This window comes from Diaphorina citri, unplaced genomic scaffold (genome assembly GCF_000475195.1).
Source record: "Diaphorina citri unplaced genomic scaffold, Diaci psyllid genome assembly version 1.1 scaffold1254, whole genome shotgun sequence".
Lineage (NCBI taxonomy): Eukaryota > Metazoa > Arthropoda > Insecta > Hemiptera > Psyllidae > Diaphorina > Diaphorina citri.
The window spans coordinates 73,531-84,688 of NW_007378683.1; the positions used below are offsets into that span (position 1 = coordinate 73,531).

Sequence of the window (11,158 nt, forward strand, 5' to 3'; positions counted from 1 at the left end):
AGGACACAGATTTCCAGAATGCGAACTGAACTTTTATTATTTCAAATCAACTGGCCAAACATGCTCTTTTTTTTTATTATTTTTTTTTTTTTTTAGTTGTAAGTCCATCGATCGGGTTGCCTTAAAGGCCTACCGAACCTGCTTGTGGGACCACTGCTTGGGGAACCTTCGTCTTCTTGATCACTCGGTAGCGGTAGCTCCTCCTGCAGCTCCTCATCATCATCAATATGATCATCAATATGACTTGCCTCATCCTCACTCAGTACATAATCATTCACGTCATTCACAGGACTCTCACACTTAAACTGTCTCATATACACAGCATTCCTCCTCAATATATTTCCATTTACAAAGCGAATCTTGTATGACCTAAAACCCAATCTTTCAATTACCTCCCCTCTCTCCCAGACCTTTGTCTTAATATTTCTCACTAACACCTGATCTCCAACCTGAAACTCAGTGCTCTTTTTTGTACTTGTTTTGTTGTACCAACTTGCCTGATCATTTTGATGTCTAGACATTTCAGTAGACACTCGTGAAGGATCCACTACTGCAGGAAGCAGATGATTACTAGGAACTGGTAACTTACTTCTGAGGTTTCTAGAGAACAATAACTGGGAAGGAGACCACGGTAAACCTGCCACGGGAGAGTTCCTGTAATTGAGCAGGTACAAATTTATGTCCTTACCTTCTCTTGAGAAATCACAATGGGGAAATCATTGTTGAGTTTGACTAGTCTAAATGGGTACTCCAGGGGTTCTGTTGAGTTTACTACTGAGCTGAAGGTGCTGCTAGGAAAAGAAAAGCCAGGACTTTCATATTTACAACTTTACAGACTTTATTTCCTAGTAGGTAACTGAGGATGTACAAATTACAAAGGAAAACCATCGGAAAAACTATCCATTTTCCGGACCAAGCTACTCACAAACTGAACAGCGCGCTCAAGAGAAAATACGTCATAATCTTTTGCCAATAAGAATTCAGGATTTCAACCAATCACAATACAGTATTTTGCCACAGACAGTTTTATATCCACAAAGTTTATAGGCGCTAAAATTCAAATTATAAGAGGATTCGATTTCCAACATCCTCCCACCAAAATATTCTAAGTTTGAATATTTTCCCATGAGCTGTAAAAAATGCAAAAATAAAATCGAAAAAAATCCGGGAAAACCCTAAATTACGACTAAACATAACTAATTTGGTATCAAAAGTTGCGGAAAAATCAGGTCTATCCAGGAAAAATATCAGAAAAAATATTCACTGAGCCAAAAAAATTTAAGGCCAAAAAAGCAAATACAACATGTCAAAAATTTAAAACTACAAGTACCTTATTTCAAAATATGACTTCAAAACTTGAATTTCCCGCAATACTAATGATATCAAATCAAAATACAATCACTATACATACTAAGAAACCTTACAAACCTAATTTAAAGGTTAAGAGAGGAATAATAAAAGTCTCCTAGACAAATTCAAAGTTTACATATCAAATTAAAGTATTGAGCACTTTACCCCCCAAAAAATACAAAAATACAAATACAAAAAATACAAAACAAAGAAAATCTAAAAGAGGGCAAAAATACAACTAATAGTGACAATAGATACATCAATAGTTCAAGAAAAATCTGAGTAATCTGACAAAAAATAAACTAAACAAGTAGGTACCTAGGTAATTAAAATATTTTTCTCAGATAGTTATCATTATCAATCAGAAAGAGAAAATCTCGATGGTCTACTAATTTTCCTACCACTACGAGTAATTTGTGACCTTGGCACAAAGGGTACCTTTGTGTCTTTTTTAACTACTGAAGGTAATTTCAAATCTACTTTTTTACGAGTTCCGGGTTCGATTCCCGTTCTCGACAACAAATCATCTGACTCACCAACACAGTGGTCAGGTACCTTGTCAGATTCAGAGGCGGACACATTGTCAGGATCGAGATGGAATTCAAGAGGGTAAATACGTTGAACTGGTCTGGTGAGTGTACCCTTGCTAGTACGTACACGTACAACTCGCACTACTGAGTCTCGTCCTGTGATGAGTTCGGTGACCAACCCAATAGGCCAATCAATCCTCTTCTGATTATCATCTCCTATGAGAACCATATCACCTGATTTGATCTCATATCCACTCTTCTTATTTGCGAACAACTTTAGTTGACCCAAGTACTCAGAACGAAATCGTACTCGCAGGTTTCTCACCAACTCTTGCCTATGTTCATATCGCTTCCTTAAGTCTGAGGGTTGAATAAGATCCCATTCAGGAACTCCAACTTCTTGAATCTCGTGTAAAAACATAGCAGGTGTAAGTACTGCTAGGTCGGTAGGATCTTCCGATAGATACGTGAGCGGGCGAAGATTGATGATACTCTCAATATCACACAAGATAGTCTGTAGAACTTCCTGATTCACATACGTACGTCCGAGAACTTTCTTCAGCGCACTCTTGGTCACTCCAATCAATCGCTCCCACCATCCTCCCCACCAGGGTGAAGCTGGGGGTATGAGACGCCATTCAATCTTCCTTGCTGAGCTGTAACTCGCAATAGCATCCCAGTCTAATTTTTCAGAAACATTCTTAAAGCTTGTCAGATTGCTTCCGTTATCCGAATACATGATTTTCGGTCTGTTTTGTCTACTACAAAAACGTTTCAACGCCATGATGAAGCTGTCAGTAGACATTGAGTCTACTAGTTCGAGTCTAACTGCTCTGTAGACCGCACATGTAAACAAACAAACCCAAACTTTCTTTGGGTCACCACTGTCATTTCTGATGAACAGCGGACCAGCAAAGTCGACACCAGTGACCTCAAACACTTGAGCGTCGCGTACACGATCCAGTGGAAGAGGAATTGCTTCGGTCTGGATGTGTTTTGAAGAGAATCTCTTGCACGTCACACAGGTGTTCAATACTGTGCGGATTATTCTTCTCCCTCCGGTGATCCAATATCGTTGACGCAAAATACTCAATAGGATCTGTGTCCCAGCGTGACAGTTTTCCTTGTGCTCATCTAACACTAATCTTTGCACGACGGGATGCATGCCAGGTAGAACTATAGGATGGCAAAAATCCTTGTCGTCCTCTCGGTGTGAGATTTTTGTCTTCAATCGGATCAGTCCGTCTTCTACGAACGGTGAAAGATGATTTAATTTCTCCATGTCCAGTGGACCTTCCTTTTGGCACAACCAGAGTACTTTCTCTTCAGCCACCTTGTACTCCTCGGCCGTCAGATCACGTGACTCAGGTAATTTACCATACTGTATTTTGTATTTACAGTTGGCACTGAAACGTAACACCCATCCGATGGTTCTGACAATTTTCTTATATTGTGAAAATTTATTGTACCACTTACATTCTTGATCAAGCACTTGAGCCGGAGCCGACACCACCGTCCTCCTTCTCTCTTTATTGACTTCACTGGCATCCGCCTTCACTTCAGATTGCGGCCAGGTTTCCGGAGGATTCTCAAGCCACTTTGGACCCTCCCACCATTTGCTTTCAACAAATTTCTTAGGAGAACAGCCCCGTGACGCAATGTCAGCCGGATTGAGCTCACCGGGAACGTGTTTCCACTCAGTCTTGATATTTCTCGTCTCGTCTTCTCTGGTGAGTCTCATTATTTCTTGAACTCTGTTACGTACATAAACGTCCCAGGGGTCGTCAGGTCGCGCGAGCCACGCCAAGACTGTAGATGCATCCGTCCAGAATGTAGCCTGCACGTCTCTCAAGCTGTAATCCTTTACCACAGTAGAGAACAGACGGGCAGCAATCAATGCAGCTAACAATTCGAGCCTGGGGATGGTCATACCCTTCTTTGTCTTGGATGTGGGCGCTACTCGAGCCTTAGATCCCAACAAATGTAACTGCACATCATCTTGTTGGTTTCTGACCCGTAAGAAAATAACGGCGGCATAAGCTGACTTACTCGCGTCACTAAAGATGTGTAATTCTCTTGCTCCATCACTCTCGTTCGTCATCGCCCACCTGGAACTCCGATTCAGACACTGACGATAAAAATGGCCATGAAGATAAGCATGAATTAAATAAAAGAACGAAGAATACTAGCAAAAGGAAAGCTACTGTTCTGGATTCTGATAGTGACTCTGATGAAGTAATCATGAGGAATGAAAAATTACAATCAATTCATTCTTTTAATTCTGATTCTTCTGAACCGAGCACAATTAAAAACAGTTATGAATCAAAAACCTCTAAACTTGCCCAAAATCCCATGAACGTTTCAGATAGTGAAAGTAATGTTGATGCAACTGCAAATTGTTCGAAAGGAAGAGATGAAACTGTTGAGAATAATCATGTCAGTACAAAGACTGAACTATCTCAAATCGAAAAGAATACAAATGGAGAAGGGAAAAATCAACAAGAGAAAGACGTTGGTTTGAAAGAAACTATTAGTTCTGATATTGGACAAGAGAAGGATAATTATTCCATACCCGGTCAACCTGATACTCGAATACTTGACAATGAAGAAATTGAGAACTCCAGTCATGTAACCAATAGCTTGAGTTGGCAACCAGAGGCAGTTGATACTAAACGTCCTTGTGTGCTAGATTCATCAGGTGAAGATTGTGAAGAGCTCGTTAATAAAACGAAACGACGCAAAGTTGTTATTCTAGATGATTAACTGTAGGTATAGTTGAAAAACTTTATGTATGTTCCGCTATATTATCTGGTCCGACTCCCGATTGTCTCGTCCGATTTTGATGAAATTTGGTACATATGTTCCTTGAATCCAGAATTGAGCAAGTCCAGAACTGAGGGGGATTTTATGTTCTGCACGTTTCAGAGTCCAATTCTTTCTACGAAAAATATTCTGTCAAGATAACCCAATTCTTGGTAAATTTATTGTTAGAAAAAAAAGGTCAACCATTCTTTAACTTTAAATCTTTTGAGTAATTGTAAATAAAACCTGTTCTCTGTCCTTTTTATTACGTAAGACGTATTCCTTCTGTTCTAATTCAATACATGTGCATATGTAGCATTCATTGACCGAACGATAGTGAGGTCTATGTTTTAATTCGACCGTTTTGCATTTGGTTTAGATGTTTGTTTGTGTCTGTTTGTATGTTCCGCTATAACTCCCGATTGCCTGGTCTGATTTTGATGAAATTTGGTACACATCTTCATTAAATCAAGGCACGTCGCTGATTGAAATTTGGGGCCCCAAAGTTGAACGGGGCCCCCGTTACGATCTTTCAAAACATTACGATCCCCCAATACAGTTGCCACGCATATCAATACATATTAATATGCATGGGAATAAATCTATTGTTCTGTTTCAAAGGTTCAAAATCAACCAAAGGTAAATCTTTTGTTTCGTTTAAAAGGTTCAAAATCAACCATTCTTTAATTTTATTCTTTACAGTGATTGACGGGTTTTGTATTAGTGTCACCTCTTTTTTTAGATATAGGTAGGTACCTACATAAGACGTGTAGATTGTTTAAAAAACGAAGACACAGATTTCCAGATTGCAACTGAACTTTATTTCATAAAATCATCTGGCCAAACATGCTCTTTTTTTTAGTTGTAAGTCCATCGATCGGGTTGCCTTAATTAAAGGCCTACCCACAAGCAGGCCTTAATTAAAGGCCTGCTTGTGGGATCACTGCTTGGGGGACCTTCGTCTTCCTTATCACTCAGTAGCGGCAGCTCCTCATCATCATCAATATGACTTGCCGCGTCCTCACTCAGTACATAATCATTCACGTCAGTCACAGGACTTTCACACTTAAACTGTCTCATATATTACACAGCATTCCTCCTCAGTATATTTCCATTTACAAATCGAATCTTGTATGACCTAAAACCCAATCTTTCAATTACCTCCCCTCTCTCCCAGACCTTTGTCTTAATATTTCTCACTAACACCTGATCTCCAACCTGAAACTCAGTGCTCTTTTTTGTACTTGTTTTGTTGTACCAACCTGCCTGATCATTTTGATGTCTAGACATTTCAGTAGACACTCGTGAAGGATCCACTACTGCAGGAATCAGATGATTAGTAGGAACTGGTAACTTACTTCTGAGGTTTCTAGAGAACAATAACTGGGAAGGAGACCACGGTAAACCTGCCACGGGAGAGTTCCTGTAATTGAGCAGGTACAAATTTATGTCCTTACCTTCATAAGTACATTTCTTGAACATATCTTTCACAATGCCCACAGCCTTTTCCACCATACCTCGACTTTGGCAATGATGAGGACTAGCTGTAGTAACTTTGAAGTTATATTCACCTGCAAACTTACTCATTTCATAACTGGAAAACGGGTTATTATCACAGATCACTTCAGCAGGGACACCATGAACGCAAAAAATTCTCTTGAGACAATTAATTACCTCAGTGCTGCTTTTATTTAACATCTTTCGTACTCTGATCCATCTTGAATAATAATCGACCAAGACGAGATAATCAGTACCTGCCCAATGAGCGATGTCAATACCAACCTTGTGGAATGGAATGTTTGGTATTTCATGACTTACCAAAGGCTCCTTGATCTTAGCTCTCTTGAACCTTTGACAGGTAGCACAACTGTCAATGACACTTGAAATATCAGAAGTAATCCCAGGCCAATAAAATAAATTTTTTACCTGTCCCAAAATTTTTTGCTTACCAAGATGCGTTTCATGTAGAAGATCAATAGTAAAACGCCTGAGTGACACTGGAACAACCATTCGCCTATTGTAATAGACAATCCCCTTGTCTACTGTAATTTCATTTCTCAACCTAAAGAAATGACTGAGCTCACCACCTCCTGACACTGAATTAGGCCATCCAGAATTATAGAATTCCAGAACTTTGGACAAAACTGCATCTAATTTGGTTTCTTTTTGAAACTGATCAAACCTCTCCTCTGAGATTTCAGCAATGAATTCCGTCAGAACATGAACCATATCATTCATAGACAAATCATCTTCCACTAGTTCTTTTTCAAAATTACGCGTCAACAAGTCTGCCACATACATGAACTTACCTGGTAAGTAATTTAACTGAAAAGAGTACGGCAATAATTTGATCAACAGTCGTTTCAAACGATTATTCTTTATGTCGCCCATATTCTTTTTTACTATGGACACCAGTGGTGAATGATCAGTCATGACAGTAATATTATGATTACCATAAACAAAGTTGTGGAATTTAGAGAACGCGAACACCACCGCCAACAGCTCCTTTTCTATCTGAGCATAGTTACGCTCAGCAGCAGTCAAGTTTCTCGAAGCATAAGACACTGGCCTGTTATTCTGCAATAAGCAACAGCCTAATGCATCTTTTGATGCGTCACATTGAATTTGAACAGTTTGAGTTGGGTCAAAATGTGCCAACTTTGTTACCTCTGACACAGAATCCTTCAACTTTGACAACATTTGATCATGGGCACTAGTCCAACTCCACTCTACATTACTTTTTAACAGCTCCCTGAGCTGAGCAGTTAGAGCCGACATATTAGGAATAAAATTCCTCAAATAATTCAAAATACCAAGTATGCTTTGCAACTCTTTCTTACAAGTTGGTGCTTTTAAATTTTGAATTGCTGTCACTCGGTTTGGGTCTGGTCTATAACCATGAACATCAAATATTTGACCCAAGTACTTCACACTTTCCACATGATATTGCAACTTGGTTGGATTGAATTTTATATTGTACTTACGAGCCACTCTGAGAACTTCCTCAACGATCTGATCTAATTCCTCCTTAGTTTCTGCTGCACAGAGAATGTCATCAAAGTACACTGTAACACCGTTTATGTTACCAAAGTACTTAAATGTCAACTTTTGAAACTTCTCAGGAATTACCGATAATCCAAATGGAGCCCGCAAGTACCTATAACAACCAAACGGGGTACTGAACGTACACAACTTACTTGATTCCTTGTCCATTTTGATCTGGTGAAATCCATCTTTCAAATCAAAAACACAATAATACCTTTTATTGGCCAGGTTGGGTAAAATATCCTCATGTGTTGGAATCGTATAGTACTCTCTTACCAAGTACTTGTTCAACTCTACAGGGTCAATACAAATCCTCAAAGATTTGTCCGGTTTCTCTACGGCTATCATGTTACTCACCCACTCAGAAGGTTCATCCACTGGCTCAATGATACCCTTACTTACCAAAGCATCCAGAGTATCCTTCAACCTATCCTTTATTTTGATAGGTACACGTCTACACGGACTAGCCTTAGGAATAGCTCCTTCTTTCAATTGGAGTGAGCACTGATCCGGAAAACAACCAATACCAGTAAACACATCACTATTTTTGTTCACAAATTTGGATTTATCATCATTACCTGTGAGTAATAAATTTACCTTTTTGATCAGATTCAGATCAACACAACTATTCAGACCTAAAATTGGTACTGAACTATTCAGATCCACCACAAGGAAATCTGCCTGGACTATCCTGTCCTTAGTCTCAAGTAAGACACTGATTGATCCCTTGGGAAATATATGATTGCCCCCATATGCCTCTAACCTGACATTTGACTTCTTCATTTCAGGCCTAGGCTTTAGAAAATGCAAATATTTAGATGGCAATATATTAGCCTCACTACCCGTGTCAAGTTTAAATTCAATGGGGTAATTATTGACAAGTACCTGTTTCATCCATGACTTGTGTTTACTCTCACCTCTGACCTCACTGACATTCACAGAATCAACATTCATAACATACTCACACAACTCATCATCAACATTCACAGAATCAACATTCATAACATACTCACACAACTCATCATCACTACTTTCATGACCATCCATTACATGCAACTCACACAACTCATCATCAACATTCACAGAATCAACATTCATAACATACTCACACAACTCATCATCAACATTCACAGAATCAACATTCATAACATACTCACACAACTCATCATCAACATTCACAGAATCAACATTCATAACATACTCACACAACTCATCATCACTACTTTCATGACCATCCATTACATGCACTTTTTTACTCAACAACACTTTATCACACACTTTAGCAAAATGCCCTCTCTGTCCACACGTATTGCACTTTTTACGACTCGCTGGACACACTACATTAACACCATGAAACCACCCACACATCTTACACCGATCATGAAATCGTGGCCTGAATTCTCTTACATGACTTTGAGGAAACCCTGGAGGACTAGGAGGAGGAGGAGGAGGACGAGACACCCACTTCTTCTCATTGACCCCATATCTGGAATCCTTGCTTCCTGACGACGTTGGCTTGACTCCACTTGCAGACGACAAATAATTCACATCAACACTTGAGTTCAACACCTGCGCCTTCTTCTCAGCATTCTCTATCGACTTGCAGTAATCCACCATCTTGTCCAATGACATATCTTCCCGAAGTAACCGTTGTTGAACATTCTTTGAATTCACTCCCAGCACAATCTGAACCTTCAACAATTTCTCCTCCTGAGCATCAAAACAGCAGCATTTCACCCGTCTTCTCAACTCAGAATAGAAACTGTCAAATGTCTCTCCAGTCTGTTGCTTCCGATCAAAGAATTGATACACATCCCAAATCTCATTTTTCTTTGGTAGGCATATCTCAGACAACACATTTATTACACCTTCCATTGTTTCATCTCCTTCTTCTATTGTTGTTCTTGCCGAGTACTGATTGAGAGCTTCAACGCCCATAAGATTCTTCAATCTTGCTACCTTCACCCCATCTGGCTTTGTATCCGTTTCTGTCGCTGCAAAATATATTTTGACATCACGCACAAAATCCTTGAAATTTTGTGCAACATTGCCTGTCATTAACAATGCACAGGGCTTATTGAATTGATCCATATTGACAAAAACGGGGGGAAAAAGAAAATCACCATAACATTTTCAAAGGAAAAAATTTTCCGACTGCGCTATGTTTTAGAAATGAGGACACAGATTTCCAGAATGCGAACTGAACTTTTATTATTTCAAATCAACTGGCCAAACAACACGTGCGCTTCGTCGGTGTGTGTTTACCGTGTGTTTGTGTGCGGGGTCGCCGGTAGAAAAGGACGGGGTCAGAGCAGGAGCTAGGTCTAATAGCATAATAACTTACACTATCTGTCGTTGCACCCGTCCTTTGACGGGACCATCCACACACAAAACAACCTACAACACACACCACACCCATCACAGCACGGCGCGAGCTCGAGCGCGACACGACACACCGACACCCATCACACACACCACACCCACCCGACCACACACATACACACACACGGTCTTAAACGTTTAATGAAGTTATTCGTTGCATTCAAGACACCCGCTACACGGTCAATAGTTGCCTCACGTCTGTTTTCATGCGTAGGATTGATTTTTTGTGTTGTGTTACTTTTTCGGATTTTTTTTTTTCAGTTTTCAGAATCTTCCAGATTTTGATTTTTCTATTTCTGACTTTTTCTGAAAGAAAGTTTTGCGTTTTGCTTATTGCTTTTTTTAATAGTTCTTTTCCCTATTTTTCTGAAAGAAGCTGTTTTGCTGTTTTTTAAATGTGAAGACTTTGATCTAAGCTCGATCTTTCTAATACTGCTCTAATTACCCTACAATGGCTGAAAACTTTGATTGGCTGAAGATTTGAGGTGCTCATGAGGTTCCTGAAGATTTCAGAGAAATGAGCATCAGTGGTACCGATACAAAGAAAGAGCGAGAGATTGATTAAAAGCTGCCCCTAGAAACCAAATCTGTCCCTGAATCTATCCTTAAAAATGGGATCTGAAAATTTTAGATATAGTAGGTGATCAACATGCATAATACCTGGTGTGAGTCTGACAAAGCCATGAGTTTGTACACCACATTGTTGAATATGGAAACCTATACTAGAAAGTTGGGATATTCTTATCGTTAAACAAGACTCAAATCGATGAACTATCGAGATTCTGCATAAACAAAGATGTCTATAATGTTTGTGTTTTGGATCGCAAACTCTTGTGCCATTTGAATTTAACAGGAGCCCCTTACAGAACACAGTGGCATTGTAGATATGTTGGAATTGTCGTTTGGGTATTCTCAATGCAGCGGATACTGTTAAGTTATCCTGCTGTAACTGTACTCTACCTTTTATTACTACAAAAATAGGTCACTGGACTGACCCCTCCTATACCTATCAAATCGTTATTAGGTCTTCAACAAATCAAGTCAATCTT

At 39.5% G+C, this 11,158-nt stretch overlaps 1 protein-coding gene across 1 annotated transcript; it reads right to left on the reverse strand.

Annotated features, from left to right (window-relative positions):
- Positions 1 to 6,379, reverse strand: LOC103514992. The gene is made up of 2 exons (XM_026827819.1): positions 6,140 to 6,379; positions 1 to 688 (listed from the first exon to the last, which is right to left on the reverse strand). The coding sequence occupies exons 1-2, from the start codon at positions 6,267 to 6,269 to the stop codon at positions 93 to 95; spliced, it is 726 nt and encodes a 241-aa protein (XP_026683620.1). The 5' UTR covers positions 6,270 to 6,379; the 3' UTR covers positions 1 to 92.
- Between the last annotated feature and the right edge of the window lie 4,779 nt (positions 6,380 to 11,158).